Source organism: Hyposmocoma kahamanoa, unplaced genomic scaffold, assembly GCF_003589595.1.
Source record: "Hyposmocoma kahamanoa isolate Upper Pololo Valley unplaced genomic scaffold, ASM358959v1 187, whole genome shotgun sequence".
In the NCBI taxonomy this organism is placed as follows: domain Eukaryota; kingdom Metazoa; phylum Arthropoda; class Insecta; order Lepidoptera; family Cosmopterigidae; genus Hyposmocoma; species Hyposmocoma kahamanoa.
Window position 1 is genome coordinate 936,021 of NW_020653716.1, and position 21,818 is coordinate 957,838.

General features: G+C 35.3%; 2 protein-coding genes across 4 annotated transcripts; both read right to left on the bottom strand.

Annotated features, from left to right (window-relative positions):
- Window positions 1–1,016: 1,016 nt before the first annotated feature.
- LOC113226315 (L-threonine ammonia-lyase-like) lies at window positions 1,017–8,039 on the bottom strand. 3 transcript variants are annotated; one of them, XM_026458899.1, is made up of 9 exons: window positions 7,926–8,039; window positions 7,416–7,486; window positions 6,993–7,146; window positions 6,752–6,914; window positions 4,536–4,694; window positions 3,862–3,998; window positions 2,279–2,378; window positions 2,074–2,199; window positions 1,017–1,751 (listed from the first exon to the last, which is right to left on the bottom strand). In XM_026458899.1, the coding sequence occupies exons 1-9, from the start codon at window positions 7,991–7,993 to the stop codon at window positions 1,566–1,568; spliced, it is 1,164 nt and encodes a 387-aa protein (XP_026314684.1). In that variant the 5' UTR covers window positions 7,994–8,039; the 3' UTR covers window positions 1,017–1,565. The 3 variants fall into 3 exon arrangements, with proteins under 3 accessions (XP_026314684.1, XP_026314685.1, XP_026314683.1); XM_026458900.1 differs by having other exon boundaries at window positions 1,017–1,666; window positions 6,993–7,206; XM_026458898.1 differs by having other exon boundaries at window positions 6,993–7,206.
- Window positions 8,040–13,901: 5,862 nt separating this feature from the next.
- Window positions 13,902–17,860, bottom strand: LOC113226313 (L-threonine ammonia-lyase-like). The gene is made up of 9 exons (XM_026458896.1): window positions 17,835–17,860; window positions 17,493–17,589; window positions 17,234–17,424; window positions 16,297–16,459; window positions 16,046–16,204; window positions 15,801–15,943; window positions 15,585–15,684; window positions 14,835–14,966; window positions 13,902–14,257 (listed from the first exon to the last, which is right to left on the bottom strand). Exons 3-9 carry the CDS (start codon window positions 17,254–17,256, stop codon window positions 14,096–14,098), a joined length of 882 nt encoding a protein of 293 aa, XP_026314681.1. The 5' UTR covers window positions 17,257–17,424; window positions 17,493–17,589; window positions 17,835–17,860; the 3' UTR covers window positions 13,902–14,095.
- Window positions 17,861–21,818: the final 3,958 nt, after the last annotated feature.

Sequence of the window (21,818 nt, forward strand, 5' to 3'; positions counted from 1 at the left end):
AATACGGCAAAAACAATTGAGCAAGCTACCTTTGACAGCAGATCTACCTCGAAAGCGTTGCAAAATATGGCGACGCCGGGCACGCTACAAGCATATGACGTCATACGAAAGTGTTGCCAAATTAGAACTAGTCAAACATTCGTTGTCTCTTTTTTCTTATGCAGCTATTGATTAATTAGAAAGATAAAGAATGCTTTTTAATAATTTTGTGTCGATGTCATAGATATATGCATAATCTATTCTTCCTATATTAAAATATGCCGTCTCCATAGTTTTAATATCTCAGTGAAATAATACATCTTTTTTTCTTTTTTGTGGAAGAGTTGTCACACAAAGACTATAATGAGTATGAATACTGGAGGGTTCTATATAATATGGGACCCATAAATTCGCTTTTAGGCAGTTGATTCGGAAAATAACGGACCTACTTTATTCACGAATATAATATTAAACAACAAGTCATGGAACCATAGATTTAGTATATTGCATGGAACTGATACTGAAGCCTAAATGATTTAAAGAGGAAAGTAGTTACAGTAGCTAAAGTAGTGTCGATATTGACTTATCTATGATTATGGTACAACACTAAATCCGCTATATGTGTGGTACAATTTTGGTTTAGGTAAGTACGTTTATTCCGTATACAGGGCAGCTCCTTTCCTTTATTTTTTTCATCCTCTAAGCTGTGACTAGCCAATCATCAAACATTTAACAACCAGAATGAAAAAAAAACTTTTTAAAATTATAATTATTAATACAAAGATCGAACACTTAGAAAAAATTCCTTCGATCCGGCCGGATTCGAACCGACGTCTCCTAAGAAATCGTGCCAGAAGCTATGCCAACTAAACCACGGAACGAACCAGCGGACCTCACGAATTTTTCTATGTGCTTGTTGTTGAATCTTTGTGTTTGGTTTTCGACGACTTATTAGCCGTAGCCGTAGTAGTGGGGTAATTTCACAAAAAATAATTGAATGTCAATTTAATAAATATTTAATTACAATTAATAGCGACGTCACTAGCCAGGGCTGGTAGTTGTAAAGGTATCTAACTGGGTGACATAATACTTTTATAAATATCTCATATATGGCGCTGGTGATATCGACAAGGCTGTCTAGATATATTTTTGAGGGCCATACACTCCTGCATTAGAAGGGACATTGGTGGGCCGAATTAAAGCTCTTCGCGGGCAGGGCTTGGCCCGCGGGCAGTATTTTGTCCAATGACTGGACTGGACACTGGCACAGTTCTCCGAGAGAAGCCAAAAAAAATCAACATAATGGATATATACTATGTATTTCATCATGGAATCCGATTAAGTAAGTAGAAGGGACCAAATCGTCACTTTAGAGACCGTCTGTGTTTTGTAACTGAGAACATTATCGATGCAATTAGTATTACCACCCTCACTTTGCTAGCGGAAGTGGTATTTTTTCAAAGTCATGACCAATTCAAAGTAGGCAGACTACGAGTATTCATCATTTTTCTAAGCACCTCTGTGGGTTCCATCGCAGTATCAGATGACGTACTTGATCTTTTGGAGGTCTCTTTTTCTAGATAGAGCTAATCTTCATCTTCAACAGGTGGTTTGGGGATATATGGTGTGTAACTATAGGCATAACATTCACAAGTCCTTTTGTCGACGAAGGGTTCATTTTCGAATTCTGAAGACAATGGATAGGTCTTTTGTATAAGTCTTCTTAGCTTCAAGGCATGTTCAAGATCATGTGTTTGGCAGTGCAACGTTAGCTGTTATAAAAATTAAAAGTGTGAATAACTATATATATTATGTACATAAATAACTAACTGTGTTTGACTGTGGCATGTGGTGGCAATCTTTAATTGAGTCAATACTTTAGCACTACTACATTTGAATTGCATAATCAAAATTGTATGTATTAAGTGTATGACTTATTGGGTTTTCTAAATAAATTAAAAAAAGGACACATGCTAACAAAAAACATGCTAACAGATTAAGATAGCATGTTACCAGCGTTAGGAATCTACGTGTTAGGTAGGCACTACTTATTTATTCAAGAATTTGTCGTAAGTACCTCCGTAAAGAACTCACCTTACATTTATAAGTGTCCCCGTTTGTCCATCTATGCTCTTGCGTTTGGTCAATAACGCTGTAATTCTTCTTTCGCAGCAATTCAAACAAATCCGCTTGAGATAGCGAAGTATCAGTTATTTCCACCTAAAAAGATTTTCAAGCTTCATTGCTTCGTCTGAACTATAGAAATTCTTGCTCTCAGCACTATTATAAATGTTTTAACCGTAAATTTGAGAAAACGTGCTTCTGCAGCTTTGCCAAATTGCAAACAACGAGACAAGAGGAAGCTATCGATGTTACCTCCGCTTACAATGCACACCACTCTGTTAAAAAGAAATTAATAGTTATTTGCTATGCAAGGCTGCTAAGCTGCTGCTGTTTGACGCGCGTGCTTGTATTGAAACCTGAGCATGCGAATAGAAAGCTAAGATTGGTTCAAAAATAGATTCCTGGCGTAGCGAGGGTTTCAAGGCACGATGCAAAACGCTGCCGAGCCAAACACACTTTTCAGCTCAATAAAGCGAGGAAAATGGTAGATGAAGGAAAAACAGTTGAACTATAAAACATCAGTTAAAGTTTATCTTATACATCTCATCAATTTTAATTCTTGCTTTTTCTTTTATTTTGTGTAATTAAGTGATTATTGAAATTACTTTAGTTCATCGACGAAATAAAATAATAATTGAATAAACACAATTAGTTATCATTGTCAATTTACTGTCAACAATAATAAGAATAAAATATACCAACTGATTTATATTACATAAATACATAAATGAGTAGGTAATGTACGACAAATCGCGTAGTTGGACGTGTCATTATCTTTTTTTCATCGGAAGAAAAAGCTAGGTACACCACAGTCCATCGTCAAGTTCGAATTTCAAAAACCTTTTCCACGACACCTTGCAAAAATTGCTTTTGCGCGCAGATTTCTAATGAGAAAGAAAGCTTTTCCGAGTTAGTGAGGTGAAAAAGTAATAAAGATAATTTCGAAATCATTAATTTATGAATTAATTTCATTTAACTTACATTGAACATATAAAGTATACGAACTTTTGTATGCTGTCAGCCAATTGTAGAAGAAGGCATCACTATTTCATAGTAATTAATAGATTGGTGTTGCTTTGTGGAAATCTATGTTGATAAAAATGGAAGTTAATTAATTTGCTATTCCACGAACACAGTGAAAGTTAAACCGTGTAAAATAGCTACACATGTATCAATTTTTTTATAATTTATTTATAATATACCTAATACTTATCCTATTTATAGAGTCCCACTGCTGGGCACTGGCCTCCTCTCACAATGAGAGGGCTTGGGCTAAAGTTCCCACGCGGATTGGGAGGTTCACACGCATCATTAAATTGCTTTGCAGATGTGTGCAGGTTTCATAACGATGTTTCCCTTCATCTCATGCTAAATTCATCTAAATTCATCAACTCATGGTAAATTTCAAATAAAATTTCGCACTTAAATTCCAAAAAAGTCACGAGGTCCAAGCCCGTGTTCGAACCCACGACCTTCTTCGTGAGAGGCGGTAGGTCAAACCGTTCGGCTATCACTATTATAATAGCAGCATTTTACACGATTTAACCTTCACCGGGTTCGCAGAATAGCAAATTAATTTACTTTCCTTTTTATTTCATAAAATGCCTAGGCATCTCATGATTTGCGCAATTGTACGTTCGGCCAACGACATAATATAATTTATATCAAACGGGTTACGTTAAATGTTAACCTCTGTCTTCTCTGTTAGCTTTCTGTAATGGTTGTTTGATGTGCAATAAAATAATAATAATTAGTAACGTTTTATTTTTGAGTTCCGGTACGAGTTGTCCGATAATTGCGGCTAGCGGGCAAGCAGCAGCACCCTCCACGACGTAGCGCTCGTGCTCCATCATATGCAACATAGCCTGGCCGATCCATGATTCTTTTACCAGCAACTTAGGAGATAAAGTAGGAAGGATATTTAATTGTTAACACAAAGATTTAACACTAAGGACAATTCTTTCGACCCGGATGAATTCGAACCAGCGCCTTCAGCATACCGTGCCTGTCTCAGTTGGGAAAGTGTCAGGTACGGTATGCAGAAGGAGCTTGTTCGAATCCAGCTGGATCGAGAGAATTTTTCTTAGTGTTTGATCTTTGTGTTAACAATTGTAACAAACTAGCGGAGTAATTTCACAAAGAATAATTGAATATCATGAAAGTAAAACATCGTGGTACTCAAGAAGTTTATACTACAAGGATATTTAATTTGTGCCAAGACAGAATGATGTATAAATTTTTCCTGTTTACCTTCCAAAAATATTTGATCAAAAACAACCTTTTAGAAAACAATTTATCTAAAAAATCTTTTACAAATAAAGGTTGAAGCACAGATCAGTTAGTAGATTAGGTAACGTTTGGATCGTTTGATGCCCACCGTTACACCGTACACTTGCTCTAAATAAGAGAAGGAAGCATTTTTAAGCACTTACCATTTTGTCAAGTAAAGGAAGTGCATTATGATAAGCGTTGGCTCCTACTTTTGACATTGTTAGGCTATTGGCAAGTGTCGTTTCGGGTACGAAACTCCTGGCGGCGTCTTCACTTTTCGAAGCAGTAAAGAAAGCTCGTGCCTCTTCTGGCTGGACACCCTAAACATACATCGCATGCATAGTTCTAAGAGTGTAAAGATAGGTGTAAGGTAACATAGATACAACTCTTAACACGACCATTTACACCATAAAATTGAAACGTTCTTGAAGAGACATTAATATTGATATCTTAAGAATCAGTAAAAAAATATTATAACTTTTTATTTTGAAAAACCGACCTCAAAAGTTAGTTAGTTCCGCTTTGTTCGCTACCGTGGTTTCTTCTAACACGACTAAAACGCTTTACATGGATGTCCTCGTCAAAACGAATGATAAGAACCCAAACGCAAGCTAGCTGCTGTACACTGTTGCTGGTGATAAGACCCATGATCAGTTACGGCGCGATAGTATATATATAAATATATACACATAGTATAGTAATATATATGTATATAGTATGGTGGTCACGAACCTAACTGTCGACCGCAACCGACAAGCTGGACAAATTCCAAAGACTAGTTTGCATGGCGACGACTAGCTGCATGAGGACAACTTCAACTGCGGCCCTCTAAGCGATGCAGGACCTGCGACCCCGCCCACTGTTCATGAGACAGTAAGCGGCGTCAACAGCAGTGTGTCTAAACACAGCCAGCCTTTGGAAGCACATGACAATTCCACATACAGAAATCCTTTATAAGACTATCAATGAGGAACCGGTACTAGAGCGGGCTGGACAGGATCCCAAAACAATACATTTGTGACAAAAAATACAAGGTACAATTGTTTGAAGATCCCAACGAAGGACTGAGTCCAAGAGAAGTCCTCGTCTTCACTGATGGATCAACAACAAATTCAGGTACAGGTACTGGGATATTCCCAGAAGACTTCAATATCAGGATATCAACACCGCTTGGTGACCACAACACAATATTCCAGGCTGAATGCATGGGTATCAAGTTGGCGGCAGAAGCAATCCTAGCGAGAAGAGTAAGGATCACTCCATTCGAATACTCTACGACAGCATGTCAGTACTTCATGCACTGAACAGCTATGACATAAACTCAAGGCTCATTTATGAATGCCATCAAGCACTCATGGAAGTATGTATACACAATCATGTAACTCTACAGTGGATTAAAGGACACAGCGGCTCACGTCGCAATGATGCAGCAGGTGAACTAGGCAGAAAAGAGTAGGAGCCGAACGCTGTAGGACCAGAACCCAAAGTGTCTCTCCCCCACCAATGGTCCAGAACAACTATACATAAAGGCACAAAATTTTCTAATAATAATATGTATATATATAATATGGACTACCCTTACGGTTTGTATAATAGACAGGCGAGGGAAGCTCTCCAAACGCTCAACGCCAGTCTATCTCGAAAATTAATTAAAGTCAAAAGTCAAGAGCTTCGCACTCTAACTGCCGCCCTAATGGGTCATGGTCTATACAATAAACACCTTTTCAATTTAGATATCACAGACAGCCCTCTATGCAGAGCGTGTATGGAGGGAGAAGAAACGGCTGCGCACATCCTTCTATAGTACCTACTCCGGCGTGGCCAAGTATAGGGCGTAGTACCTTGGAGTACCGAGGTCGCTCTCTGAAGTCTTCAGCAAACTGAGGAGGTTGCTGAGATTCCTGGAGGAGCTTGGGTGGCACGAGTAGTATCCTGCACCCACCACAAGCAAAATAGGCGCTTTGACGTCGAGTTGCGGACGCTAGTCCGTTACACCAAGTACACTGTTGAGGAGTTATTCTCGTCTGTCTGCCATTTCCATCATCAGATCCCCATAACATTTTACTTTCATTGGAATTATATCGTTGTACCAAGTTTTATTGAAATCGGTTAATGAAAAGTGAAATTCAATAAACTGGATAATCCCTTAATTTGCCGCCCTTAACAGTGGATTATTTTCTTCAAATTTGAATGGGACCACTAGTGCGGCACCCCACCCATTACTGAGGAAAACAGTTCACAAATTAATAAAAAATAAAAAAGAGTAATCGCGTGTATAATATACAAACAAAAAAATACAGTCGATTTAGAACCTCTTCCTTTTTTGAAGTCGGTTAAAAAGGAATTTATTGATGAGAATAAAATGGTCTGTACAAACGTATATTAAGCAGTTCTTCTTCTTGTGTTTGATAACTACTGCGATCGCTGCAGCGAGACCTCCTGTACCGACAGGGACGATGACAGCATCTACCAATGGTATATCTTGCAATATTTCCAGCGCTATGGTACCATATCCCGCCAGAATGTCAACATAATCACGACTAATAAAATAAGCAAGACATATTATTATGATGTAGAACAAGATTAGAAAACTATTTTAGATTAATTCAAAGTCTAACCTATTGATATAGACGAGTTTGTTCTTATGCGCCACACTGCGGGCCTGCGTATCGACATCGTTCAGATTTCTGCCATGCAAGATTATTGTCGCTCCTAATTTGGTTATTTTTTCCCTTAGACTTAAAGGTACGTCCACTGGCATCACTACGATGACTGGAATTTTATTCTCGTGAGTAAAATAACATAAACCCAATGCTTCATTCCCGAGTGATGCTATGACCACACCATTATTTCTCGTATTTTCAGGCACTCTAAGCAGACCGCAAAGAATCCCTCTCGATTTGAAACTGATCGCAACAAATAACTGTTTTAATATGAAATGCTCTTAAAAAAGTAATAAACAAGGATGTATATAATAATAATGTAAGTATAATGTAATGTAATGTAATAATAATGTAAGTACTCCTACGAGTAACACTAACCTTCCAGATCTTTGCAAATTTTCCATCTTGTAATAAAGAGACATCTTAAATTGGTTTTCACAATGTGAATTCTAGAATGAAGGAAAATGTTAGACTCTGAACAAACAGAAGTTAGGAGATTGTGATAGTTGAGTATAAACAACTCTAGTTTTATCCAAACTAATATTATAAATGCGAAAGTCTGTTAAGTCTAAACCGCTCAACCAATATTATTGAATTTTGGTACAGATATAGATATGGAACCTAACAGGAAAAGGGCAGAGGCTACTTTTTGTCGCAAAAATAAATCTTAAAGGAGGTGAAACAGGGCATGACAGTTTGTATGGAGAACCAATAGAACTATGACAATTATTAGTAGGTATAGTGCTATAGGCTCCTGGAAGTATTTATTCTATGCAGACGAACGGAGGTATTTATTCGTGAGCACCAGCTAGTTAGTCATAATTATATAACAAAATAATTAAACTGAAATGAAAGTACTTAAAGTTCCAATTAAAATTAAAAACTCACAATGCAATTTGTTCTCTGAACAAATGGTTTGAGCAAATCCAAAAGTTCAGCTGCTTGCTGCACATCATAAAAGTTTATTTCTCTTGGGTTTCGCGGATCGCTTAGGGGGTCTACCTGGCGTAACAGTCGGAAGATGTAACCAAAGATTTTAGGAAACACAGAAACAAAAAAAAATAAGATCTGAAACTCGAAAAAAAATCGTAAGGTCTGCTGGATCGATCCGTAGTTGGTATAGCCTCAGGCACGGTATGATGAAGGTTCGAATCCAGCTGGATCGAAGGAATTTTTTTAGTGTTCGATCTTTGTATTAACAACAACGCAAACACTCATTCAAATTCAAATTCAAAATAATCTTTATTTCATAGGTAAGCATTATTACACTTGAAATCGTCTCCATGGCTAAACTCTACCGCTCATTCCTAAGGCAGATTACCCTGAGAAGAATGAGCAAGAAATTCTAAACTATGGGTAGCTCTTTGTAAATAACATTTGTTTAAATTAACATTCAACATTAACAATATATTTTTTTTGTTTTGAAACATCAGATATCGAGACATTCTCCATGAGCTAAACGGGTTACTACCACGGATTTTTGTCGTCCAAGTGCGCAGAAGTAAAGGTTATATAACCTTTAGTATAAACTTTTTGTTTCACTATAGTAATAATCTTCGTGAAAGGCAGATTTTATATATCAACCGGATCTTGTTACAGAAGCGTATATCTACTATCTATCAAGAACAGCAAGTTTATTTTTCATTAGGAAAACCCTATACCTCAGGTACCACGGACACACACATAGACAACCAGAAATTACACCCAAACTTACGAGAGAAATAAATGCAGGCCATACAAATATATCTCCCATCCTGGGAATCGAAACCGGGACCTCTGCGTGACAGTCCAACATGGTAACCGTTCGGACACAGTGGCATTTAATATTCAATCATTATAACATATCACACAGTTCGACGTACGAAAAAATTAATAGGCTGTCTGGGAAACCTTAAGGTCGGCAGCTACGTTGCCCAACGCGTTAGCTGCCAGCATCTTGGGCACCTTAGCGGGGAGACCCAATTTTATTCATATAATTAAATCGTAGTTCTATTTTCTAGTATTTACACTTTTATTGTAGTACCTTACGTGTATATTTCGACTTATTGTCTAATAAAATTTAAAACGTACTATTCAAATAATTTATCATTTACTTACTCCAGCCATATTCAATACTTGTTCATAGTAATTCGTATTACAGAAAACGTATTATCAATTTACGAATATTTTAAAAGTATATAGATATATAGATATCGTTGTTTGAAACACAATTTCTTTGGCTTTACACTGTTTGAAACACTTCTTGAGTAATTAATAAAATTTTATAAAATACATAAAACATCAAAATGGTAAGTATTTTTTTATAATATAGTAAATGTTTGTTATTATTGTAATACTTAAGTAAATAATTTTATTTTCAAAATGTTTGGACGAAAGGTAAAGAGGAACTTATGTGACCATAGAGTAGATGCTTTTTTAAAGTTTTTGTAAGGCTGGCTATTTTTTTCCATCCTATAATGACAATAATAATAATAATAATAAATGCCGCCGGGAAATATCGGGAAATAACGCCTGTCCCATCTCAAAATTCAAAATTAATCTTTTAGGCCTTAGGAGAGGCGAGATTCTAAAATAGACATAATAATAATAATAATTGTTTTGTCCGTTAAAGGGTTAATTTCAGTCAGCCTTGCTATCAGCCTGACGCGGTTGGATTTCTGTAGCGTGTCGCTTCCAGTACAAATAAGGCGGTCCTGCTCGATACGGCACGTATTGTTCACCGGTTCTTAAACCTGAGTCCCTGACCCGACCGACTGTGCCATTGCATTCAAAATTAATCTTTTAGACCTTGGGAGAGGCGAGAGTCTAAAATAAATATAATAATAATACAAAAAAGTTTATTTCCTTCACATACAACTCTTATAACAATACTTTTAACATTATGTTGTTGGCCGGAGCCCTAACTAGGATACCCTTTAGATACGCTACAATTTCAAGTTCGTCACGTCGTATCCTACATATACAGGGTATCCTACCCGTAACTACAAAGAAAATCTCATGGTTCAATTGACAGTACTGAGATCTCTATAGCTTCATCATAAATAATTGTAGTATGCCAAGGCTTGTTCTCCATCTTTTACTACTAGATTTATTATTTGTGATAAAACGAGTTTTAACGCATATGAACTAGAATCAATGACCGATAAGTTTCCTACTCTCACAAGGCTTAATTATGGACTAAAATACAGTTTTCTTACTGTTACGCACATTGTGAGAGTCTCGTCAGTATAACGGTTATTTATTTTCCCTGTATTGTTGCGTTCCCACGGCCCTTAATGTCAAACGCGCCGATTTGTAAGGGCGGCGAGCGCGCGAAACGGGCTATCGAGAGCCCTCTGAAAAAATCTAGTGTTTTCTTTAGTCCATAGCTAATTGATAACAAAAAAATATAGCTAAAAATAAAATGGTGAAAAAAATCTTTCGATCCGGCCGGATTCAAACTGACGTCTTCTAGCAAATCGTGGCAGACGCTATGCCAACGAAGTCACGGAACGAACCAGCGGAACTCAGGAATATTTTTCTATGTGCTTGTTGTCGGACCATTGTATTTAGTTTTCTATATATCTATGATAAATCTATGAAAGTATTTCGTCACCCAGTTAGGGAACTTTACAAACTAGTGTTTAGTTTATGTACAGTCATATTATGCACAAGATACCTGACCCCTCAAGCCGACTTTGTCCACCTTTTGGTTCTGAGCACAAAAATGTGGAGATAATTGTTAAATAAACTTAATCTTTAACCTATGAGCCGTAAAATTTATTATGGTATGGCTCCTTGGTCATCTCATTAATGAATGACATTGTAAGAAAGTTTTTAAGCCAATTTGATCTTTAACGAACAGTTCTTACTTAAATACAGAATACAAATTTCAAGCAGCTGTAGTAAGGACGTCGTGGCGTAGCGGTATAAGGATTGATTTGCAAGTTGACGCAAGCATGGTTCGAGTCACATCAAAAATAAAATATTATTTACCTAGGACTATATGTATAATATTGTTTTTTTTTTGTTTTTAATCTCTGGATAGGAGTAAGGATTGTGTAAGAATGTCAGATTCTGAAAAAGAAAGCACCGCCCAGAAACATTAGAATGAAATAAAAATAACCTTCTTGAGTAATTCAACAAATATTTTAATATTTTATTCTTCTAAATTATAATTAGTAAACATATTTTTAAAATACAGTAGTATAATAGACCCTCATAATTGTAGTTTCGAATTTAACCTAATACTAGATTTATAATTTATATATTTTTTTAATTTTAATGATTCGTTAAACATGTTTTATAACACCGCTGGGATAATGAAGAGTGGGGTGGTTCTTTTTGTAAATTAAAGCCAGTTGCAGCACTGCGAAAAATATTATGAGTCTACTTACCGCTATATAAAGTCGCCTTGCAACTTCTTTGATTGGCACATCTTGTTCATATAGAACAATAATTTCTAATTTTAATAATTCTGTTAAGTGCGGCATATTAAAACAAGAAAGAATAGTTTGAAAGTAATTAAAACTGAATAGACATATGGGAACGAAACGTGGAAGAATGCGTAATCACCAGGGATCGGAATAAATAGAGCTTTTTTACGTAAACTTCGAGGGACATAGACAGAAAATGGAGACTGCCTTACGACAATATTTTTTAGGTCCTGTACCTGTTCGGGATTCGGGAAATCACTTAAGTACATTAAAAATTGACGTAATTGGGGACAGGCAGGTACACTATGTTTATCTTAATTTTGCGACAGTGGGTCGGACAGCGATATTGCGGACATTGGATTTTTTTCACGATACCTCTCTAAAAAAATGTCAATCGAGAGATCTTATTGTCCTAATTAAATATCGTCGTATCACATTTTGCCATAAATCTAATAGTTTAGTAGGGAAACAATGTGTATTTTTTGTATGGGACCATACTTTTAGTGCCCCATCGTTACGAAGTTTTGGTCGATCAAGTTTTGGAATCACTACAGTAACTATTTGAAGTAATAACAAAACATCAGTATGAATTCGAAACAGAAATTTTAATTTCCTACTGAAACAAATAAACACGAAAAACCAACCAATTTAGTTTTATTATTATGTGAAGCAAGAGACTTTAATTTAAAACAGTTTTAGGTCGGAACCCTAAAAGCTGTATTAAGATTCTTCGATACAATTATTTGTTATCAATGTAATCAAAGTCCAATAAATCATTCGTGATTTCTAAAATTCCGGGATGAAAACATTTTGATTATCATTCCGGTATTTCAGAGTGTGGTATTATCCACTCTACGTGTACTCTTTTTTGAAGTTTAGGTAAATATACTCATTCCGATATTACTATTTACTAGTGTTCCTATGTCGCACCCTTTTTTATTTTAAAGTAAAGGCTGGCAAAACGTGTTAAGCATGCAGAAGTTTTCTGATTATGATATGAAAATCGAGTCAGAAAGTTAAAACGTATACCTAGAACACAAGGAGTCGTTGCGATAGTTTTAGGATTTTGTAGGAATGTCCATAAAACAGAATGTTAGTAATACAAACCTTAATTAAATTTTTATTGAATTGACATTAAATTATTTTTTGTGAAATTACTCCACTAGTTTGTTATAATTATTAATACAAAGATCGAACACTCAGAAAAAAATCCTTCGATCCGGTCGGATTCGAACCGAACGTCTTCTTGCATACCGTGCCAGACGCTATATCAACTAAGCCACGAAACGAACCAACGGACCTGGTTTTGGTTTTTCAACGACTTTTTAGTCGTAGCGCCATCTATGAGAAATCTATGAAAGATTTATCACCCAGTTAGTACCAATTCAATAAAATCAATATCAATTCAATAAAAATTTAATTAATACAGTAAATAGCGACATCTCTCGCCAGGAGTGGTAGCTGTAAAGGTACTAACTGGGTGATAAATCTTTCATACATTTCTCATAGATGGCGCTACAACTAAAAAGTAGTTGAAAAACCAAATACAAAGACACGACGCAAGCACATAGAAAAATTCGTGAGGTCCATTGACTTTTTGTAAGTCAATGGTGAGGTCCGTATAATTCGTTCCGTGGCTTAGTTGGTATAGCGTCTGGCACGGTATGCAAGAAGACGTCGGTTCGAATCCGACCGGATCGAAGGAATCTTTTCTGAGTGTTCGATCTTTGTATTAATAATTAATACAAACCTTATTAACTCCAATTAAATGTATTAAGTAACTGTTTCCAGTTTGGCGGGAGATGGTCTTCTACCTACCTGTTCCCAATTAAGTCAATTTTTAATATTCTTAAGTGATTTTCCGAATCCCGAAAAGGTCTGGACCTAAAAAATATTGTAAGGCAGTCTCCAATTTATGTCTACGTTCTTCGAAAAAATTCTACCTATTCCGATCCCTTGTAATCACAGAAGGTACGATCGTATGCAAACTGCAGAGCGATATCGTGATTTGCTAACATATCCATACTCACCCTACACTTTATTAATAATATCTACCCACCCACCTTAGGCAATTTCTAGTGAGCAAATATTGTGATTTGTCAACGTTAACATTAAAAAGTGAAACAATGCTGTTAAAAATATAACGTTAAAACAAAATAGTGCTCGTGGAATCGAACCACGGGTAATTCTAACAGGCAGTCTATACAACAAGCCGCTCGACCAATTTACTTAGATGTTAAATGACGGAATTTAGGATTGGTTTCAAAAATATGTTGATCATCTTCAAGCAACACGCCACAGTATTGCTGATGCAATAAAGTTTAAATTGCTTTAATTTTTTCTTTGCTCAATACGCAAGATAGCTCGAACCGAAAGGTCGGTTAGGGAGTCAGGAATCTCATATATATGACGGTACATGGCTTAAAATAAAATCCGACCAACTTCAATTGGTGATTATATTCTTGGAAACAAAACTTTAGTACACTAAACACAGAACACAGGAAGTACAGAGGCGTCTAATAAGAAAACACACATTCTACGCTAAACGTAGTTATTTGTATCTTCTTAAATCATACTCTTTAAACACATCTACTTGCGGATTTGTTTAAACATTTGCATATGACTAGCGTTACTTGAACGAGGTCAATTTGGATTTTGAAATCGTTTTCTGGGGAAACAAGCACAAGTAGGAATTGGGCTGAAAGGTTCTTCCATGAACTCGCACATATCCGGAAACAGTTTCGTCATGACTATTTTTAGATTACATGACTGTTCTAGATCGAAGGCTCCGACTTTCAAATGCAACTGAAAACGAAGCAAAAGTCAATCTATGAACGAAAAGAAAACAATGTACACATTGACCTACCAACAAATAGACGTCGGGTCTAATACAAAAACCACGAAAAAAATGTCCGAAGTTAACCTATACAAACGTTGTGACATGTAACGAAATATAAAAAACTAAAACATTTAATTTAAATTGTAACGTCATTGCAGTACTGCCTCATTTTGCTTGCAACAATTTAAGGACCCAAAAACACCATATTCTGCTTCTACTGGAAATTTAGCAAAATGCACCATATTTAGCTTCGACTGAAAATTACTTGAACACAAGGGTAATGGAGTAGCTTTTATCGTAAATATTAATTAATTTTTGTATATATTATTACATCGAATTTTGTGCAAATTCACTTAAAGAAATAATAAAGAGTTGGGCAGATTCATACACACCAATATTACTACAAATGTGAAAGTCAGCGTGTATTATAAGAAATGTACTGATATTCCAACTGAACGTAAACGTAATTCCGAAAACCGATTTAGGTTAGTTTTGTAACCTTCCTAAAAAAATACATTTGACATTTTATTTCGTTGCACTTACCCATATGTAATTAATACTGTTAGAGGTAATCCATGCAGGTCCATAATAGCATTCTACAAGATTGCATCCTGTGCTCGCTATCGCCGTAAATATTTGGGATTGTTCACGTGACGACTGAGACGGTAATTTCACCTACATGTAATAGTTATAGTTATTTTTTTACCAGTTTTGGATGTTGCAAAACCGTGTAAGGTATGATTATTTTGATGGGGAATTTTGATAGTTTATAGTTTAACGACCTCTGTGGTCGAGTGGGTTGCACACCGGTTTTCATAGTGTCGCCACCTCTAGATCCCGAGTTCGATCCCCGACCGGGTTAATGTAGAAAATTTACTAAACTAACTTTTCTATGTTGTGCCGGATCCGAGTGTTTGGGGTTGTTGTTTCCGATTTCCATAACACAATTGCTTTAGTTACTTATTTTGGGATCGACGTTACATACAATATATATTTATTATTATTATTATTATTATTATTATTGTAGTGTGGGCCAGTATGTAAATCTTTTTTATCGAGGAAACCCCTATAGGATAATTTTCCGCCGCGGGACAGGCGGAGAGGTTATCTTGGGGTCTATCACGGTGACCTTCTAATGGGAGCGATCCGGGATCGACTTTGCGCACCGGAACACCCTAGAACCCGGGAAGTTTAGTTTAAGGGTACATTCTCACTCTCCCTCTCCTCATGAGAAAGTGGGTCATGTCGCCCCGTCCTCCTTCCCGTGTCTGCAGGTTAACTAGGCATTCTTACCTTAAATTGGATTAAACGACCCTCTATAGCCTTGCCTCGTTGAAGACATCGAGGGAATGTGATGGAATCCATGTTGCCACTGGTTATTACACATACGACGCTGTAAAACAGATCATGTCATACTAAAATGTGCTTTATTTCAAATCGTACTAAACTATGGCATATCGTAATGATGAACTGACATCGATTTTTATGCCAAGGTACACGAGTACGTACGTTTTACCTTGCAACTCTGGTAGAACAGTGGGAACCGCTAATAACGCGGCCAAACTGGTTGCACCCGCACCTTCGACGACAATGTTTTCAGTCTCTCCTAATTCTAAAATAGCTCGATTAATCCAATCATCGTCAACCAAAACCTAGACGTAATTGGTAACATAAAAATAGAAAATTTTAATGATAAATAATCCATCCATTGATGAGTATAAAGCTTAAAATGTCAATTAGATGTAGCTACGGACCATTTTGGAAATATTTGAGTGTGCTGTATAGAATGCGTTAACACCGATCATTGGAATTAAAAGTTTATCAGCTATACATGGCAGAGTTCCAACTGTGGCATACGGTTTATTATTCTGCATTGCCTTGAAGAAAGAACAGCCTTTGATTGGTTCCACACCCTGAGGAAGAGAATTTGCGTTGATTTAAACAAATCAGAACGGAAAACTAAATCACGTTATTGCAGAGAAATAATGAAGTACCTATTACGTACATAAATAAGAGTTTCAGGTTTAACGTGTTTAACGTATTCTGTTATACCACTTAACAGCCCTCCTCCACCAACGGGCACCATTATGACATCAGTTTCTGGTAGCTGATCCAATATTTCCACACCAATGCTTCCCGATCCAGCGATTGCTTCTGGATGATCGTAACTGTAATGAAAGTATGTTTAGGCTGCCATCAGATGGTTTGTATTCGTGAAGTGGATACAGATATACAACTGCAAGCGGTTGAAACCACTCGACAGCGAGCAGTTATCGCCGCGCGTCTATATCAAGCACTCAGTCTATTTGTTGATGTTGTAATGGAAGCACAGATGTTACTTGTAACTTATCACTGTATTCACCACTTTGATTCCAAATGCTGACTTTACTTTTTATTAAGTAATCACTATCTAAATCGTCCATTTTAATTTGCATTGTCTCCTAACTTGTCCGTGATCTCCATGTGATCACCTACTATAACTGCGATAGAATTTTCAATCAAAAACGTAAACAAAGATGCCATTCCAAAAAACTAATTAAAAATCGTGCAAATGTGAAATAAATATGGCGAGAAAAATTTCACCAATGCTTCACTAATCGCGTTTTTGTTTTACCATTACGTTGATTAAACCCTCAAATAATCGTTACCTTTTGCCATTTCAGAGGTAAAAAAAAATGTCCTCTTAAGAATGTCAATTGCTGCTTTCGATTTGTTCACAACGACTGTAGCCAACCCTACTAACTTACTAACTAGTTCAAACCTCGACTATACACGCAGCCGAAATCACGAATGCATGCAGATCGCGACTGTATACATTACAGACATGAAGTCAGTCTGTTTCGAGTAGCAGCTTTAACTACTAAGCTAAACTTTACAATTTTATTTAGTTCATTTGTATACTTACTACTCAAAATCTAATTTCAACAGTGTATAAAACTCACCCATTAATATAGACAGATCCCATTTCGGCACTCAAAATAAAAGCTTGGCGTTTTGCTTCTGCAAAATCCTCACCAAATAATACAATTTTAGCGCCATATTCTTTACATCTAGATATGATTATTGGGCAGGTTTTTTCAGGAAAGACTACCAATATTCTTACGTTGTTTTGATTACAGTAATAAGCTATAGCCTGTGGTAAATAGTATGTATGATTAGTTGTATTTCATTCATATAATTAAACTTTTATGAAATACTTACCAACGCCCAATTGCCTAGAGACGCCGTTATAATACCGTTGCTTATTTGTTCTTTAGTTAAATTATTAACTACGTTGAGTGCAGTACGTTCGTGGAAACTGTGAAATTAACTTCAGTTTTATCGACGTGCCTTATTTTTTTAATACCGAAATTAAATCATAAATTCAATGAGCTACCTGCCGGTCCGATGAAAAATTTCGATTTTATAATAAAGATTTATTTTAAATTTTTCACAATTTTTCGATTTCTGTGAACCAGGCAATATATAGTAGTTAATCTACAATAAGTTAAAATATAATGTCAATTGAGTTAAACAATGTATATAGTATTGTATAATAATAACCATAACTGGAGTAGGTTGTATGGTCCTTTTGATTGCTATTGCTGCTTTTGATATGTCCTTATAGTAAATATACCTAGGGTTATCGGGGTCACACATAGGATCGAGTTCAATTTCATCTTTCTGTGAAGAAAGCGTTTAAGATTTGTAAGGCAAAATGTTAACGAATATGGTTCTTTCAACAATACTCTGCATACGCTGATGTTTAATGTCTTCTTCTTTATCAAAATGCTTTGAAAGGTCTTAGAGTCGTATTCCAGAACTCTACTCATTGCTCAAGTCAGGATTTGAGTATGATTTCAAGCATTGGAAATACGACCCTAAAGGCAAGGACTTGAGTATAATTTCTAGTGCTTTAAATCATACTCAAGTCCTGACTTGAGCATTAATGTTAGCCTTGTGTACTTACCCTACACTGAGGTACATTTTTGGCAAGTTTTCGTTTGGCTAGTGCCGCTGGTGAAACTCCAATAGGAGTCTTTGTCGATTCTTCGGTAGGGACTGTAGATTTCTCAGTTTTCTTGGACATTTTTATATTATTTTCTTGTTTATTGAAAACACTGTTTATTCTAATGGACTATATGTTTGTGATTTCGGCTGCATTTGGCAGTACTTTTCTTTTTACGGGATTTCTAATTCTTACGTAAATAATCCGTCTTCTAACACATTTTGTACTTTGTTAATTTACACAACTCAATACCTACAAATATAAGGCACCTATATATTAAGTTCATTTTTGTACCCTTTAGCCCTAATGGCAAAAACATCACAAGTTCCATACAAATTAAAGTATTACAGCTCCATCGATACAATCAATGAATTCGTCAGCCTTGCAACCTTAACGGTTAAGAAAGACAATCGTTTATTACTCAGTATTTGACTGCTGAATTTCGATGGTAAATTTCATTGAGAAGAGAATTTACAACAACAACAATACAAACTTACTATATGAAAAAATGGACAAACTATTACAGAAACAAATTGTTAATTTTATTAAAAGGCTGAAATAAATGGAACATTTGATATTTTTCTCTGGGTTAGAAAGAACCGAAAGTATTTTTATTTGTAAAATATTTTACAATTCAAAACAGAATAGAATAGAATTTTGTAGCATTTTATACTATTTTTCGATTTACAGTCTAATTTTAGTTTAGTTGCAATGCAATTGTAGACATTATCGACATTTTTGACTTCTCATAGACAAAAATATATTTGGATAGGATATAGATAGAATGGAAAAAAAATAAAAGAAAGGAGGTGCCCTAACCACGGAATGAACGTGTATATCTAAACAAAAATTCAACGAACAAATGGCGGATTTCTTTAATGTCGTACCACAATCTATCGAAAAGTCATTATTGACATGCAAACATTTAATTAAAGTAAATCAATATCCCATTTGGGAATGTTTTAGGTTATATGGGAATATCTGGGAATGTCACATGAAATTTTGAATTTATTGTTTTGCGTTTACAAATACTCAAATATTACGAAAAGTGAATTTGCACAGAAAAAATGTAATTTGAGAGTGTATAAAAAAGAGAAAACTTTGAAATATAAATCCTATACATTTCCAACCTCAAGATTCATATTTTCAAAGAGAAATTTTGAAACAGATTCCAAATAGTGTAGGCTTTTTTGTATTTATGCATTGGTATACAATTAATATCAGTGACTAATTTAAGTGAATCTTTAATACTTCCATTTAATTTTGGAAATAAATGAAAGTAGTAAAATTATCAATAACAATATTATTATCATACGTTTATTTGCTTAAAACATGGTATAACAGGAGATGTAACAAGAGACAGTGTTAGTAAAAACATGTTTCGCATATACATATATTAAATAGCATGCAAATGTCTGATTATACTCAATTTGTATATGATGACAATGATTGTAGTCAATTGCCTATTATTGGCCGAGCTCCTTTGATTTGTACAGAAAAATCGACCGAAGTGAGACAAGTAGTCATAAGCGACTGCGAGTTATGACAAGCCACGTCAAACGAGCTCTATACATGTTAGCGCTCGCCTTCACTCGGTCAGCTAGGCGAGTGACACCGAATGATGGCAAGGCAAGGCAAGGCAAATCGGCTGTCTATACGTTGGTATTGGCCTTCACCCGGCAACGTTAGAGAGAGGTCTTTGTATTGTTGGCTTTATAAAATAAGAATTTGTAGTAGTTAGAGTTGTCAGTGGGACACAATCGGAAACGAGTGGATAATTTTATTTTCAGGAACTGAGAATGCCTAGTAAATAAGTCTTGTTTAATCTAAATTAAACATAAAATTACTTACCAATAAACCTAATGATGGAATTGCATTATCATGTAATCTAGTTACATCCAAAGTTATGTTAAAATTTGACTCTTCAAAGTGAAGCGAATAATATAAATGGAGATGATCTTCCATTCAATGTTTATATTCGGCACTATTAAACGGCGGTATGATTTCCAACCATTCTTTTTCTTTTTTGATTTGTAGGTAAACTTGAAATAGTAAAAATAATAATAATAAAATAATAAAAACCTCGTAGTGAATTTTTTTAATAATATAGAATATCGATCATATGTACGCTTCCAAGAACAACACTATCTCAAAATAATAGTTAACAACAATCATCAAAATATACAAACAAACAGTCAATGTGAAGAAACCAAAGCAAAATTTGACAAGATTTATGAATAAACTACTTAAATATGTCTAATTACATGAGATGTTTGGGCTTTTGTGTGATTTAGACAGAAAAATAACACGTGCCTGTACCATGTTATATTCGGTCGATCTTCGCTTTTTCAAATGCCACATCCCTTAAAGCTGCAGCGTCGAATTTTTATTAATACTTAATTGTTCTCACTGTCAATATTTTTGTCCATTTTATTACAATACATGTGAATAATTCAATAAAACACTTGGAAAAACAAATGTCAAAAACATTTGATGTACTTCCCTTTGACAACCGTATCATGTACCTCATGTACTGCGAAATGGACACGGTTGGCATTTAAGATGACGTTACGTATTTTCGATTCCCGTGTTTGACACAGACCAATGTAATGCTATCTCTTTGGGCTTAAGACGGCATGCAAGAGAACAAAGACAATAACATGTTTATGTTTTCAATATCGAAATGCATCATATACATACATATAACGTCTGATTTATATATGTCAACATAACAATAAATGACAAACTTTCCGTGTTCATTTTTTGAAAGTAATGCATGCGAGCATGTTTGAGAAAATTATATTTTCAAGTTCCATGATTCGGACATTGGTCAGGGTTTGAACCGTTACAAAAGAATTTTGGCAAATATTTATATGCTGAAATAGGTTTTATTAACCCCAATTTGAATATACTTTGCAAAATCTCTGAAGTTTTATTTTAAATTGATTTATTAATAAGTAATGTTATTAGTAATATGGTTTGTGTAGACTCATGTTCATTTACTTTTTATGCTTAAATAATGACGACGACGACGACGACAACAATAATAATAATAAATAAATAAATAAATAAATAAATAATAATAATAAATACGATAATAATAATAATAATAACAATAATCTTTTAGGCCTTGGGAGAGGCGAGAGTCTAAAATAGATGTAATAATATACAAAAAATAATATAAGAACAGGTATAAAAATATTTTACAAAAAACTGTAATTTTAAATACAAATGTCAAGTAATTTAAAAGTTCATGCAGATGAAGAAGACTTTCTTAACCTAGACTAAGGGTCGTATTCTAGAACTCTACTCAATGCTCAAGTTAGGATTGCACTGGAAACACAAGCACTGGAAATACGACCCTAATAGCAGGGACTTGAGTATGATTTTGAGTGCTGTAAACCATACTCAAATCCTGACTTGAGCATTGAGTAGAGTTCTAGAATACGACCCTAAGACTTTCTTAACACTGAACTTCCTTTGATATATATATATTAGGGGTTAAAGTATGAAATTGCCGTTTTATTGCAATAGGTTCT